Here is a 16,430-nt window from a genome sequence, read left to right as displayed (position 1 = left end):
AGGATACATGAATGGATGACATCAAGTACATTTCTATCCATTTTATTTCATTATATTATATATTTTCTACAATAACAAATAATGGGCTAAAATTCTGCTATAGGATTAATTTTTGACGGTTGGGAGCACATTACAATAATGCTTCCAGAGTCACTGTGCACATGAAATTTTTAGTGGTTTATCTTGCCTCTTCCAAGGAGTTAAAACATCACTATTAAATTCCCTTATTTCAGCTTTTTACGTTTACAGAGCTCCATACGTACTTAGTTTTATATTCTATAAAACCACGATTGCCAAAAACTATATTTTTATTGGTGTTTATGTTAAGTGTGCCTTGGCAAATTCAACAGAAATACAGCCTTCAATACAATTTTAGATATATTTCTTTTTCTCTGGTCTTTAGTCATTACGTTCTGAGACAATACAACTATGATAAGTGACATGTTGTTCTCCACAGTGCATTTCAGACTGAGGTAAGAACATGCTCTCACTTGGAGCACTTTTGACTACAATGTTTGTACATGGTCTGTTAGCAAAAAAGAGTCAGTGTTCGGAACATAAAGCAGACGATTCAATTACAGTTGTGGCCAAAATATAATTTTACTATATGACATGGGTACCCAACCCCTTATTCAATATAACTACGTACAGCGAAAGTATTTTTTATTTGGTAGTATCTATGCAGAACAGTACAAAACTCATGAAGTGTTGGAACATAGTCTTGCTATATAACGAACTAAATATTGCTGTAATCAACCAACAGTCAACTAATAGTTTCAAAAGGAAATCGATAATAGTATAATTTATTTAAAAAATGTGATGCTGTTTTAGCAGTGGTCTGATTTCTGTTGAGAAAGATTTTATTTTTTAAAAAATGTTTTCCTCAAATGATGCCAATCCTACAAAGTATAATTTCTGGAAACATTTGTTAAAACACACAGTAAGTAATATTTCAAAATACAAGATTAAACTACATTCAAGTAACTATCTACCTGCACTAGTACAAACAAATAACAAGCATTATGGTTAAATTAAAATGTCAGCTTTTTTGTATATCTTGGGTTTTTAAAATCAAGTGAGATAACACGGAATACAGTGCACGAATAAACAAGTGAATGAATGACAAGAGGACTGGGTGGGTGGATGAGCACTGCACAACATCTTGTTAGAATTTTTCAGCACCCCACAATCAATGGAAAGTAAAAACCAACCTCTATGGCAGTAAAAATTATCTTAATCTTTACGTAATGTTACAGCTTATTACAAGTTTAAATACCAAAAAATTACATTGGCACTGCAGAAATTTTCAATAAGACAGAAGAAATTTTGCAGATAATTGTCAGCCACAGTGAACCCATGCACAGTGATTCAATAAGCAGTTTGATTTTTAGTGCACTTCAAATTATTTAGAATGAACACATTCAAGTAATTTTATAATTAGTAGAAGATATTGGAGTATTGTAGTGATGTACCATCAGTGAAGAGGAATGGAAAACTATTTGCAGGCATTATTCCAGTGGAACAGTTGTTCAGTTATCTTTTATTTATTTGATATTTATTTATTAATAGAGATTAAGGTAGCATACATGAACACATAGGAACTTCATAGTGTTGACAAAGATGCACAGTTTTGTAGCACAAGTAAAAACTAGGGTGACATTGGAAGTTCCTAAGGAGACACAAAGGAAGAGTGGTTCGTCTTACCATAGGTTTGTTTAGTAAGCGGAAGAGGTTACTGAGATGCTCATGCAACTACAGTAATGTGAAAGTACAAGAGTGGCATTGCACACAATGAAGAGGTATACTGTTGAAATTCTGAGAGTTATGTCAGAGAACTTATCACTTTCTCCAACTGATGTCTGTACAATGACCATGATGGCACAATTAGATTAACAAGATTTCTAAGAAGACTTACCACACATGAATCATATGTGAATGGAACAGACAAGCAGCAAAATGATAGTGCTACCAGAAGTACCCTTGTGCACACACCAAAGGTGGCTTGTGGAATTTAGTGTAGATGTACACGAGGCACAAAAATGGAAACTTCATTTTTGTCATATTCGTTATGATGGTAAAATGTGTTACTAATTATTTACAAAAAACACATAGAAGTGATCTAACATATGTTTCAGACTGATTGGGACTGGAAACTGCAATGACATTCATAATGATGGAATATGTGGATATTATGGCTGCAAAAGAAAACATCGGTGTAACACTCACTTCTAAACTATGAGTTGAAGGTATAGTGATGGAGGAAATAATTTATGACAGAGAATAATTTACCTTTTTGATAGTAACTGTCCGCAGACCTTTGAAGTTACTGTATTTTTCCTCTGGAGTCTGAAACAAAGAGAAACAAGTTATAATCAACTTCAATATTAAAACAGGAAATAAAATTTGGTTCATGCTGCAATTCTTCATTTCTGGATTTATTTTAATACTGGAGCCTACAGAATTATTTACTCAATTTGGTTCATGTTTACAGACTATAAGATATTACATGACAGTATTAAAGATTTCTTATAAGGAAAAAACTTAGTATACAGTAAAGAAATGGTCATAACATTGAGAGTGTCTTAGAAAAATAGTAAATGAGTAATGTTCTTTATTCACTATATGCCTTCCATATTGTCTGTATATAGAAATTTATTAGAATTATGAATCAAAAATATTTACTCCTTCAAAGCAATATTAGTGTCAGTGATGTTAAGAAACAACTAAAACTGCTAAAACTCCAGGGCCTGATGGGATCCCGGTCAGATGCTATGTAGAATGTGCAGCTGAGTTAGCTCCATTTTAACCACAATATACTATAGTTCCTTTGAACAAAATCCTGTGCCTAGTGATTGGGGAAAAAGCACAGGTCATGTCTGTCTACAAGAAGGATAGCAGAAGTGATCCACAAAATTACTGTCCAACATCCATCTGTTGTATAATCCTACAAAATATTTTCAGCTAAAACATAAAGAGGTACTTCCAACAAAATGACCTCCTCAGTGCCCACCAGCAAAAATTCTATAAAAAATGATCCTGTGAAACCCAACTCTCAATTTTATCATGACATCCTGAAGGCCACGGTTCCAGGCAGTTGAAGAGATAAAAGTATTTCTTGACTTCCGAAAAGCATTTGATTCAGTACCACACCTACATGTACTACTGAAAGTTTGATCGTGGGAGGTATTGAGCGGAATCTGTGACAGGATTGAACATTTCTTGGTAAGGATGATGCAGCATGTTATCTTAGGAGTAATCGACAGAAGTATGTCAATGAGAAGTGTGTTTAGAACCTTGCAGTTCATGATGTATATTAATGACACTGAAGACAATATTAATAGTAACTTCACTCCTTTCACAGATGATGTAGTGGTCTATAATGAAGTACTGTCTGAAAAATGCTGCACAAATATTCAGTCAGAAGTTGATATGATTTCAAAGAGGTGCAAAGATTGGTATCTTGCCTTAAATGTTCAGAAAAGTAAAATTATGCAGTTCACAATAAAATTAGAGTTAGTCAACTTACATAAATACCTAAATGTAACAATTTACAGTGATATAAAATAGAATGGTCACATAGGCTCATTTGTAAATAAGACAGATGGCAGATTAAAATTCATTGGCAAGATACTGGGAGAACGTAATCAGTCTCCAAAGGAGACTGTTCAAAAGGTACTTGTGTGGCATCCCAGACTGCTGCTAAAGTTTATGGGGCTGGCTCTTACAGATAGAAGGAAATTACCCGATGAAAGTCTGCTACAAAATTTCAAGAATCAGTATTAAGTGAAGAATCTAGACAAATTATTCAGTCTCTTAGACACTGCTCTTAAAGGGACCATGGAGACAAAATTAGACTAATTACACAATGCGCAGAGATATTTATGCAGTCACTATTCACACAGTACGTGTGTGACTGGAATGGGAAGAAACCCTAACACGTGGTTCCATGTCAAGTACCCTCTGCCACATACTTCATAGTGGTTTACAGGGCATATAAGTAGCTGTATAATATATGGAGAAATATTCATCTATCTTTAGTGTGAAGAATATGCTGACCTATGTGTCAATGAAAGAATTATGGGACAGCTGTACCCATCTGGGATTCTCAAGCTGGAATGACTGAAGAAATTACAAACTTTCACCGAAGATCTGAAGATTGGTCAATATTGGGACATTGAAACACATTCAGCATACTCCATCAAGAAAGAATGTTCTTAATAGCTGCAAAAACATTTTTACAAAATATTCCAAAAGTTAATGCAATAAGAAAATGAAGGGACGAGGGGCTGGAGAAGGGCTTATTTGCAGATGCCGTAAGGCACCAGAGCAGTGCTCTGGCAATTCCCTGGGATTTTTTTTTTTTTTTTTTTTTTTAACTTGCAGCAACAAGTCAGCACCAGAGATTTGAATTAGTACATGTGTATTTAATGCACTGTAACTAAAATTTTCCACTGAGATGTATAATAGCAACATTCATGTACAGATGTGTTGTTTATTCGCTTCATTCAATCCAGTTGTAATACAACTCAATGATCAGAAGAAAAATGACAGTGAAAGCATTCACTAAACATTTAACTTGGTGTCTCATGTCACATCGTGTTTTCTTTCTCCTAACTCTTAGGGAAGATGGAATTTGATGTGACCCCAATGGACAGGTAATATCTTCATCACCATTCACCACTAAATGCTAAATCCTCTATCGGTTAATACTGGACACACAATCACCAAGCAGCTACAATGCAACTGTTTGAACAAGGCGGCTGGCACAAGTTGAAAATGTCTTGTCACAGTCACTAACACTACCAACTTACATCAATATGTACCGAGCACAACTAGGAGCACAGTACACTGCTATGAGAACAGTTTATAGTACCTATTGTTTATATTAAATCTTATGGTTTTATTGTTTTGAGTATAAGAAATTATGTTTTAAAAACATGAATTTCAGAACAGTATTTTGTAATAAATAAATTCTTGTTATAATTTTAATCAGAAGTTTTCAAAAATCAAGACTTGTGAGTTTTATAGCTTGGGGATTTGTGTGTGTGTGTGTGTGTGTGTGTGTGTGTGTGTATCATCATCAGGGGGGGGGGGGGATGTATGATTGCATTAAGCATCAGGATGGCAGGAAGTTCCCAATTAATTGACCAATTTGCAAGCAACAAATGCTGACTTGTAATTTTTAATTGCAGACATACGTACACATAATGCGAATAGATGGTCCAATTCTAAGAACTTGTAAGTCCCGAGGAGGACTTTTTGGTTGTTTGCTCTGCATTCTATGACTGAGAGGCTTTGCGGGCAGTTCGGTCTCATCCTGTTGTTGTTACTCATTTAGCACCAACCAGGATGCACGTGTGACTTATGGTATGCCACAGACGTGAGTAACCTTGCCCAATGCAACTTATCACAGGCTGCATACATAGCACTCAAACTGCATGGTTACCAGTTTTAAGTAACATCCAACCTCCAGTTCTACAAAGATCAGATGATCTCCTGAAGATCTGGAGAAACATTCAGAAGAACCCCCAGCTACCTGTACACAGTGATATACTAATAGCAGAACATCAGCGTCTGAAGTCAAGAAAACCACCTTGGCCAACTGCACAACATCTTGAAGCCTCCAACTTTAACATCAATGAAGTATGGAGAAGTCAATGGGAAGAATCGTCAGTTTCAACGGTCATCTGGCTAAAAAGCCTTCCATGTGAGCTCCAGGTTTCACGCTCCCCAGAAGACAGTGGACAACCATGAACCGCATCCGAACAGGACAAGGGAACTGCAGAAATCTAAAGCACAAATGGGGATGGGCAACATCTCCAGATTGTGACTGTGGAGCTGCTCTGCAAACAATATATCACATCGTTGGTGAATGTCCGAAATGAGTCTTCGGGGGATCAATTAGTGACATCCACCATGCATCACCTGAAGGGCTCAACTGGATCAACAAAGTGGACTTAGAAATCTAAGAACTTGTGTAATATGCACATAATTTAGTATAATACTTTGGACATTTGATTTTGCACCTGTATTTTGCTTGTCATTTCTTACACTGTATACTCTTAAAATTATGTATTTGATCCAAGCTCTGTACCATCATACGATAAATAAATAAACACACATTATCAGTCCCAGCAGTCCAGGCAATGGAAGAAAGAAAAATTAAAAAAAAGAATTATATGTATAATGCAGCATAAAAGTTGTCTGTGTGCAGCTCCTACTAATAATCCTCTCTTTCTATAAGCTCACCAAACTATAGTTTGGGCATATTTCTATATATCTCTCTTACTTTATGCACAGTTCTTTGTCAACTTGCCTACTTGTCACACTGCAAAACTGTCATTTTTCAGGTTTCTGAATAGTCAATTGCCAGCTTTTCCAAAAGATATTGTCACACTTCTTGTTCTCCCAACTTTTTATTCATTTCTTCACAAACATGTTGTCACAAATCATTATGATCAAAATTATATAAATGACATAATATCCTAAACGTGTACTTCAGATAAGCAACTAATGGTGAGAAATGAATATTTAATTTTTTATTGTCATTTACAATATTGCAACAGCTGAAGTTCAAAGTCAAAGTGACTAAAAACCTGTATCATTACTGTCAGCCTTAACAAAAGTAATAGGGACTATCATGAAAAACATAGCAAAAAATGAATTCGAAAATTTCAGAGTTCTCCCTGTTTCAGTATGGTTTCTGCACAGATAGGAATACTAAAACATCTATGGTTAAATTCATAGAAGAAATTGCATGCACAAGGGAGGACAGATCAATAATGCTATAGGGATAAAATCTGACACAATGCAACACAGTATCTTATTGAAATAATGAGACAAATTGGTACATAGGGAAGTTTGTTTGTTTGTTTGTTTTGTTTTAGGGCATAAAAACAGAGGTCACATACGCCCAAATCAAAACTATAGAACACAAACACAGAGACTAGGGAAACGACTATATGTCAGTCTCAATGGAAAGAATAGGAGACATCTAAACAAGACACGTTGGAAAGGGGCGTTTTTTTTAAAAAAGAATGGAGATCCAAAACTAAAAATTAAATGGCCTTCACCATATTGCTTCGGCGGATAAAAAGTAAAACGCAGGCGACAGCCCATGCTTCATTTGCTAAAACAGCTGATAAATCAGTTGGCAAACTCAAGATGGAAGGTAAATTAGTAAGCAAAGGGCATTCCAGACAGTTTAAATCCGGGTGCAATGCGTACAAAATTGTGGGGCGGCGCCATTGAGCAAATGACGATGACTAAAATGGCAGTGCCCAATACGCAGCTGAGTTAAAATTATCTCCTCCTGGCGGGAGGGCCGAGAGGAGGTTGTCCAAGGCCGAAGCTTATTCCTGTCAAGGGAGGACTATTGGCGATGCCAAAGGAACACCACCGCTTGACAGACAACAACGCAGAGATCATCGGAGGGAATAGAGGTACTCACAGGCCGAGGTAAGAGGACTGCAGCCTTGGCAGCAGCGTCAGCAGCCTCATTTCCTGGCATACCGACATGACCAGGGACCCACAGAAACATGACATTGGCTCCACCAAGAGTAAGCAAAAGACAGTTTTCCTGGACCCACTACACTAAGGGATGAGCAGTGTACAGTGCACAGAGACTTTGGAGGGCGCTCAGTGAGTCTGAGCAGAGGACACAATTGGGAAGGCTGTGTCGCTGGATGTACTCCACGGCCTGATACAATGCAAAAAGCTCAGCTGTAAAAACTGAGTTGTGGACCGGAAGCCGATATCAAAAGACACGGGTGCCAACGACGAATGCAGACCCAACCACACGGTCAGTCTGAGAGCCGTCAGTGTACACAGAGGTACTATCGCTAAGTTCCATGCAAAGATTGTGAAACTGGAGGTGATAGACCAAGGCTGGAGTAGTGTCCTTAGGAAGCGAATAAAGGCCAAGGTTAACATGGGCTACTTCACGAAGCCAAGGTGGTGAAGGGTTCACACCCACAGAGAAAGTTGCAGGTAGTGTGAAGTTAAGCCGCCGCAGCGAGTGCCGAAAGCAGACGCCAGGAGGTAAAAGGGAAGAGGGACAAGCCCCATACTGAAGATCTAAGGAATCATCAAAGAAGGAGGCATAGAAAGGGTAGCCACGCATGACAGACAAACGGCATGCATACCTACTGAGGAGAAAGCCACGGCTGTAAGACAGTGGTAGTTCAGCAGCTTCAGCATACAGACTCTCAACTGATATGGTGTAAAAGGCACCCGTGTCCAAACGGATGCCATGACGGTGGATAGTGTTGAGACGGCGTAAAAGGGATGGGCTTGCAGATGCATAAACGAAGCACCCAAAGTAGAGTTTCGAACGGACAAGGGACCAGTACAAACAGAAGAGGGTGGTTCCATTGGCACCCCAAGAAGTACCATTGGGGACACAGAGGACACTGAGGGACTGTGTACAGTGGGCTGCCAGGTAAGAGACATGGGAGGATCAAGAGAGTTTCCTGTCGAGCATGAGACCAAGGAATTTAGTAGTGCCAATGAACGGAAGGGCAACAAACCCAAGATGTAGAGATGGTGGGAGAAACCAGAAATTCATACAGACAGTTTTGTCATCGGAAAAGCGAAAGCCATTGGCAATGCTCCAGGAGTGAAGACGGCCAAGACAGTGCTGAAGGCGCCGCTCAGTGAGACAGGACTGTGGACAACTGCAATAGATGGCAAAATCATTGACAAAAAGGGAGTCGGAGACGCCCGGCGAAATACAGGCCATGATAGGGTTAGTGGCGATAGCAAAGAGGATGAAGCTCAGGTCAGAACCCAGAGGCACACCATTTTCCTGAAAAAAGGTGTCCAACAAAGCAGAACCCACACACACCTTGAAAACTCGGTCTTGTAAAAATGCCCGAAGAAAACAGGGCAGGCGCCCATGGAAGCCCTACATGTAAAGAGTATGGAGGATACCAGTTCTCCAGCAGGTGTCACAGACCATCTCCAAATCGAAAAAAATTGCCACAGTCGGATTTCCACAGAAAACCATTCATGACATGGGTGGACAAAGTAATTAGATGGTCAACTGCAGAACGCCACACTTGAAATCTACAATGTGCATTCGCGAGTAAGTGGCGAGATTCGAGCCACCACACCAGCTGGGCATGAATTGTATGTTCCATCACCTCGCAAACGCAGCTGGTAAAAGAGATGGGGCAGTAGCTGGAAGGAAGGTTTTTGTCCTTACTAGGAATGGGTGTGACTGTGGCTTCACGCCAGCATCCAGAAAATGTGCCCTCAGCCCAGATGCAGTTGTATGTGTTAAGCAGGAGGTGCTTGCCCGCAAGAGTGTTGTTGTTGTTGTGGTCTTCAGTCCTGAGACTGGTTTGATGCAGCTCTCCACGCTACTCTATCCTGTGCAAGCTTCTTCATCTCCCAGTACCTACTGCAACCTACATCCTTCTGAATCTGCTTAGTGTATTCATCTCTTGGTCTCCCTCTACGATTTTTACCCTCCACGCTGCCCTCCACTACTAAATTGGGGATCCCTCGATATCTCAGAACATGTCCTACCAACCGATCCCTTCTTCTAGTCAAGTTGTGCCACAAGCTCCTCTTCTCCTCAATTCTATTCAATACATCCTCATTTGTTATGTGATCTACCCATATAATCGTCAGCATTCTTCTGTAGCACCACATTTCGAAAGCTTCTATTCTCTTCTTGTTCAAACTATTTATCGTCCGCGTTTCACTTCCATACATGGCTACACTCCATACAAATACTTTAAGAAACGACTTCCTGACATTTAAATCTATACTCGATGTTAACAAATTTTTCTTCTTCAGAAACGCTTTCCTTGCCATTGCCAGTCTACATTTTATACCCTCTCTACTTCGACCATCGTCAGTTATTTTGCTCTCCAAATAGCAAAACTCCTTTACTACATTAAGTGTCTCATTTCCTAATCTAATTCCCTCAGCATCACCCTACTTAATTCGACTACATTCCATTATTCTCGTTTTGCTTTCCTTTCAAGACACTGTCCATTTCGTTCAACTGCTCTTCCAAGTCCCTTGCTGTCTCTGACAGAATTACAATGTCATCGGTGAACCTCAAAGTTTTTATTCCTACTCCATGGATTTTAATACCTACTCCGAATTTTTCTTTCATTTCCTTTATTGCTTGCTCAATATACAGATTGAATAACATAGTGGATAAGCTACAACCCTGTCTCACTCCCTTCCCAACCACTGCTTCCCTTTCATGGCCCTCGACCCTTATAACTGCCATCTGCTTTCTGTACAAATTGTAAATAGCCTTTCGCTCCCTGTACTTTACCCCTGCCACCTTCAGAATTTGAAAGAGAGTATTCCAATCAACATTGTCAAAAGCTTTCTCTAAGTCTACAACAGTTAGAAAAGTAGGTTTGCCTTTCCTTAATCTTTCTTCTAAGATAAGTCGTAGGTTCAGTATTGCCTCACGTGTTCCAACATTTCTATGGAATCCAAACTGATCTTCCCCAAGGTCCGCTTCTACCAGTTTTTCCATTCGTCTGTAAAGAATTCGCGTTAGTATTTTGCAGCTGTGACTTATTAAACTGATAGTTCGTTAATTTTCACATCTGTCAACACCTGCTTTCTTTGGGATTGGAATTATTATATTCTTCTTGAAGTCTGAGGGTATTTCGCCTGTCTCATACATCTTGCTCACCAGACGGTAGAGTTTTGTCAGGACTAGCTCTCCCAAGGCTGTCAGCAGTTCTAAGGAATGTTGTCTACTCCGGGGGCATTGTTTCAACTCAGGTCTTTCAGTGCTCTGTCAAACTCTTCACGCAGTATCATATCTCCCATTTCATCTTCATCTACATCCTCTTCTATTTCAATAATATTGTCCTCAAGTACATCGCCCTTGTATAGACCCTCTATATACTCCTTCCACCTTTCTGCTTTCCCTTCTTTGCTTAGAACTGGGTTTCCATCTGAGTTCTTGATATTCATACAAGTGGTTCTCTTTTCTCCAAAGGTCTCTTTAATTTTCCTGTAGGCAGTATCTATCTTATCCCTAGTGAGATAAGCTTCTACATCCTTACATTTGTCCTCTAGCCATCCCTGCTTAGCATTTACTGCATTTTTATACTTTCTCCTTTCATCAATTCAATATTTCTTCTGTTACCCAAAGGTTTCTACTAGCCCTCGTCTTTTTACCTATTTGATCCTCTTCTGCCTTCACTATTTCATCCGTCAAAGCTACCCATTCTTCTTCTACTGTATTTCTTTGCCCCATTCCTGTGAATTGTTCCCTTATGGTCTCCCTGAAACTCTCTACAACCTCTGGTTCTTTCAGGTTATCCAGGTCCCATCTCCTTAAATTCCCAACTTTTTGCAGTTTCTTCAGTTTTAATCTACAGTTCATAACCAATAGATTGTGGTCAGAGTCCACATCTGCACCTGGAAATGTCTTACAATTTAAAACCTGGTTCCTAAATCTCTGCCTTACCATTATATAATCTATCTGATACCTTCATCTCCAGGGTTCTTCCATGTATACAAACTTCTTTCATAATTCTTGAACCAAGTGTTAGCTATGATTAAGTTATGCTCTGCGCAAAATTCTACCAGGCAGCTTCCTCTTTAATTTCTTAGCCCCAATCCATATTCACCTACTATGTTTCCTTCTCTCCCTTTTCCTACTCTCGAATTCCAGTCACCCATGACTATTAAATTTTCATCTCCCTTCACTACCTGAATAATTTCTTTTATCTCATCATACATTTCACCAATTTTGACATCATCTGCAGAGCTAGTTGGCATATAAACTTGTACTACTGTAGTAGGCGTGGGCTTCATGTCTATCTTGACCACAATAATGCGTTCACTATGCTGTCTGTAGTAGCTTACCCGTACTCCTATTTTTTTTATTCATTATTAAACCTACTCCTGCATTACCCCTATTTGATTTTGTATTTATAATCTTGTATTCATCTGACCAAAAGTCTTGTTCCTCCTGCCACCGAACTTCACTAACTCCCACTATATCTAACTTTAACCTATCCATTTCCCTTTTTAAATTTTCTACCCTACCTGCCCGATTAAGGGATCTGACATTCCACGCTCTGATCCACAAGAGAGAGGTGCTGCAAAATCTGAACATGTATAGCGTCTGGCCCTGGGGCGGAGGACTGGAATGAACTGAGAGCATGATCTAGCTCCCTCATAGTGAAGGCGGCATTGTAGCACCCACGATTCGGAGAAGAGAAGGGTATTGCCCAAGCCTCCTCCACTCGTTTCCTATTGATAAAGAAAGGGTGATAGTGGGAAGAGCTCAAAACTTCTACAAAATGGCGGCCCAAGGTGTTGGAGATAGCAACAGGATTCACGATGACATCAGCACCTACTGTCAGGCCGGAAATTGGGGAATGGATCTCAGTTCCAGAGAGCCACAGGAGATTGGCCCACACAATAGAGGAATGTGTGGAACTGGTAAAAGAACTAGTGAACGAAATCCAACTAGCTCTTTTGCTATCCCGAAGAACTCGACGACACTTTGCACGCATCTGTTTATAGTGAATGCAGTTTTCCAGCGTTGGGAGGTGGTTAAAAACGCGGAGAGCACATCTCCGTGTGCGAATTGTGTTGCAACATGCTTCAGTCTACCAAGGGACTGGGACACGATGTGGCAAAGAGGAAATCCGAGGAATGGAACGTTCTGCAGCAGTAAGGATAACGTTTGTGAGATAGTCCACCTGGTCATCACGACTGAGGAAATCTTGTTCTGCGAAGGTTGCCAGGGAGGAGTGAAGCTGCCAGTCAGCCTTAGTAAGCTACCATTTGGGCATGCATGTGGATGGGGTAGGAGTCAGCACACAGAGCACACGAGATCGGTCGCTCGAGTAGGCGTCAGAAAGAACGGACCACTCAAGACGAGGGGCAAGCTGGGCAGTGCACAAAGATAGGTCCAAATGGGAATAGGTGTGCGAGGAGTCAGAAAGGAAAGTGGGTGCACCGGTGTTAAGGCAGAAGAGGTTGAGTTGGTTAAGAATGTCGGCCAAGAGGGCACCTCTCTGGCAGGCCCTGGAAGAGCCATAAAGGGGATGATGCGCATTACCGAGTAGCAAAAATGGTGGAGGTATCTGCCCAATAAGATGAAAGAAGTCAGTCCTGGTGACATCGAAGGATGGATGTACATAAATGGTACAGAGGGAGAAAGTCGGGTGGAGAAGGAAGAGGCGAACGGCAACAGCTTGAAGACGGGTAGTCAAGGAAATGGGTTGACTATGAAGGTCATCCCATATAAGCAGCATGATGCCCCCATGAGATGGGATGCCGACCTCAGGGGGAAGGTCAAAACGAAACGGTAAGTAATGTGGAAGCTCAAAGCGATCTTGAGGGCGCAATTTCATTTCCTGAAGGCAACGTACAAGGGGATGCTGCGATGCTAGAAGCAGCCGTAAATCCTCGCTGTGTGATCGAAGACAGCGAATGTTCCATTGGAGGACAGTCATGAGGAGAAAGAGATGAAGGGGTATCAACTCAAGAGTCCGCCGAGGGACAGTCGGTGTAGAGTCGCTACTACAGGGCACAGAAGCAGGAGGATCCTGCTCCATGGGGTCCACACAAACATCGGCGTACTTGTGTCGTCAGTCGGCGGATTCCAACACCGAAAAACGATTGGTGGTGCGCACCAGCGAGATGGAGGCCAGCTGGGCTAAGCGACCATGTGGTAACACTGTAGAGCAGGATCTTCGAGTTGGTGAAGGGAAAAATGGTTGTCTTTAGCAGACTTATTTGAGCCCTTCTGCTTGGAGGAATACTTGGGTGTTGGTTGGCTGGAGGGACACAGAAAGTCTTCCCGGGCCTTTCCTGCCTGCCGGTTGTGTAGTGGGTAGCTTAGCCTCATGAGGCGAGAGATTGATAGTTTGTTGCACAGTAGGACGGGGGGACGATGATGTTACCTTTACACTTGGCGACTTCACAACCTCAGAGCCAAATTTGAGGTTGCTTGTCTGTGTAGCCATGTCCTTCATGGAACGAGGGGTAAACAGAACTGAAAACTATAAGTGCCAGACAGGAGAACACAGGGTTTGCGACTAGCCAGTAACTTGCGAGCTACCGGCTAAGGCACTTTTTCCTTTACCCAAATCTCTTGAACGGCCCGCTCATCAAGATACATGGGACAATCCCGGGAGGAGGCGGCAGTTGATACAGCGGGGATAAGGTGGTGGACAATCGCCCTCGTGTGCATCCCTGCCACAGGTTAAGCATTTGGCCGGGTGTCGACAAGATGTTCTAGTGAGATTGACACTGGTAAAGCGCTTCGGATTCAGAATGTATGGCCAGACTGTGATGATTTCGTAGCCTGCTATAATCTTGGACGGCAGCACCACCATATCAAAGGTGAGGAAAAGAGTGTGGGTGGGCACCAAGGAAGAATCGACCTTTTTCAAGACACGATGAACGGCAATGACACCCTGATCGGATAGGTAAGTTTGTATTTCAGCTTCGGTCATACCATCAAGCAGCCCGGTGTAAACTACACCACAGAAAGAACTCAAAGTTCTATGTGCCTTGACATGAACAGTGTAGCTGTCAAGAAGTGAGGCAGCAAGAAGTTGTTGTGCTTGAGTATCAGAAGCCGTCTCCAAGAGCAAAGTGCCATTCCATAAACAAGAGCAGGATTTCACAGGGCCATCAATGTCATTGACACTTTTCTGAATAATAAACGGATTGACTGTGGCGAAGGACTGACCATCTTCAGTATGTGATACAACAAGGAACCACAGTGCAGCGGGAAGAGTCTTCAAATCAGCAGACTCATTACATTTTCGTTTCGTCGACATCGATGGAGACGATGAGTGACTCACCGCAAGGATACCCCCATGATTGCCAGCGTCTCCAATGGCGTGCTCCTTCCAACTTGGGGTCCCCAACACAAGGCGGCACACCCGCCTTAGGTGTTCATTCACACCTCACGTTACACCTCCCGAACACCTGACAGAGGGACAAATGGGCAATCTGGAAAGGTTACAGCTCAGGCAACAACCCCTTCCTGAACCTGGTCTGTACCAGGGGGTACATGCGAACCCTACCTGTCGACCCTGGGCTGGGAATTACGCATTACCCAGTCACCTTTTTCACGTCAGACGCGCGGGCCGGCCTTCAGGAGCACACAGAGAGGAAGAAGAAAAAAGAGGATCCTCATACACTGAAGCGGAGGAACAAGAGATGAAGGGAAACAAAGAAAGGAAAAAAGAAGCCAAAATGAAAGTTTAGACTTACTGCCTGATACATTCTGGCCATTGGTTCCTTAGTTCAAAAATACTCAGTTTAGGATCCTCTATAATCTGTATAATTTTTAAGCATAACGTTTGGGAAATCTTGTTTGTTTTGTGCCTTAGGTCCACCCTGTTTTGGTATACCAACTTTGCTACCTCTGACAGTTTCTCAGTTTTTGGCAAATTCTCTAGCATGATGACTACTTTTGGTGAATGTGATCCTTCCACAAATGTCAATAAATTTGTGTTCACACAAAAAAAATTAGCACTTGTGTAAAAGGTTTGTTTCCTCTACCTACATATTGCAAATATAAATGAAAAAGGAGTGAGTTTTATACCAAATACAAACTTTTATGGATTGAAATTTATTTTCTGTTCCATCATTTCAAGTATAAGTTACACACTTTATAATTTTACTAATTAGGACTAGTGCTCTTACTCAAGTCCTATTATTTTTTATCTTTGCTTTTGTGTATTTACTGTCATATTCAGAATTCAGATTGTCAACTGAAGTACCCAACAACACTAAAAAGTATAATTACCTACAAAATCATAAGCCTCAGCATGAAAAAGTACTGAATTGTTAGCAATATAAATATGTTTGACAATGCATTACCTCATCATCCAAGCTGACTGGGAACTGTGTAATTGGCTTCACGGCTAAATCCTCTATGGCTTTTTCTCGTCTGGAAAGAAAAGAATAATTGTAAGAATACATTTGTCAATAGTTACTGCTTCAACAATTTTAGTAAGCAATTGTAGTTAACAGGTAACTGATAAGTTTCAACACCAACCAGCAAGAGTTCTAAACTATTCATCTCTCATTTTTTTTGCAAATAATCATAGGATTGCCATATCCACATATATTATAACATGTTAGATTTTCTTTTCTGTCTGATACACAATCACTAAATTGTTGCTTTGACTGTACATATTACAGGCTGAAACTACCTGAGTTGAAGAAGGGGCATGCAACTGTTCGTGGATTTGATGAGAGAACCATAAGCCATTTGTCTAGAAGACTGTACACAAATCATGGAAAAAGTAATTACGTGTGGATGGGCAAGAATCTTAACCCTGTTCCTCACCGTCATGCAACAAGAAACAAGTAGCTAAAAAAAAGAGACAAGAAGTAAATACATGTGAGGGAGATTACAACACAAAATGAGTAAATAAATCAGAAGAGAAAGAAAGACAACG

At 40.8% G+C, this 16,430-nt stretch overlaps 1 protein-coding gene across 1 annotated transcript in view; it reads right to left on the bottom strand.

Annotated features, from left to right (window-relative positions):
- The window catches only part of LOC124795948 (multiple PDZ domain protein), a 1,551,599-nt gene that overhangs the window by 124,399 nt on the left and 1,410,770 nt on the right, over nt 1-16,430 (bottom strand). Inside the window, exons 14-15 of the mRNA XM_047260028.1 lie at nt 15,847-15,916; nt 2,290-2,346 (exon numbers count right to left, since the gene is read on the bottom strand). Of these exons, the coding sequence (XP_047115984.1) occupies nt 2,290-2,346; nt 15,847-15,916 (127 nt within the window). The remainder of the gene's footprint in view (nt 1-2,289; nt 2,347-15,846; nt 15,917-16,430) is intronic.

Source organism: Schistocerca piceifrons, chromosome 4 (assembly GCF_021461385.2).
Source record: "Schistocerca piceifrons isolate TAMUIC-IGC-003096 chromosome 4, iqSchPice1.1, whole genome shotgun sequence".
NCBI classification, from domain to species: domain Eukaryota; kingdom Metazoa; phylum Arthropoda; class Insecta; order Orthoptera; family Acrididae; genus Schistocerca; species Schistocerca piceifrons.
The sequence above is the reverse complement of the archived record's forward strand: the minus strand, read 5'-3'. Positions and strand labels throughout refer to the sequence as shown.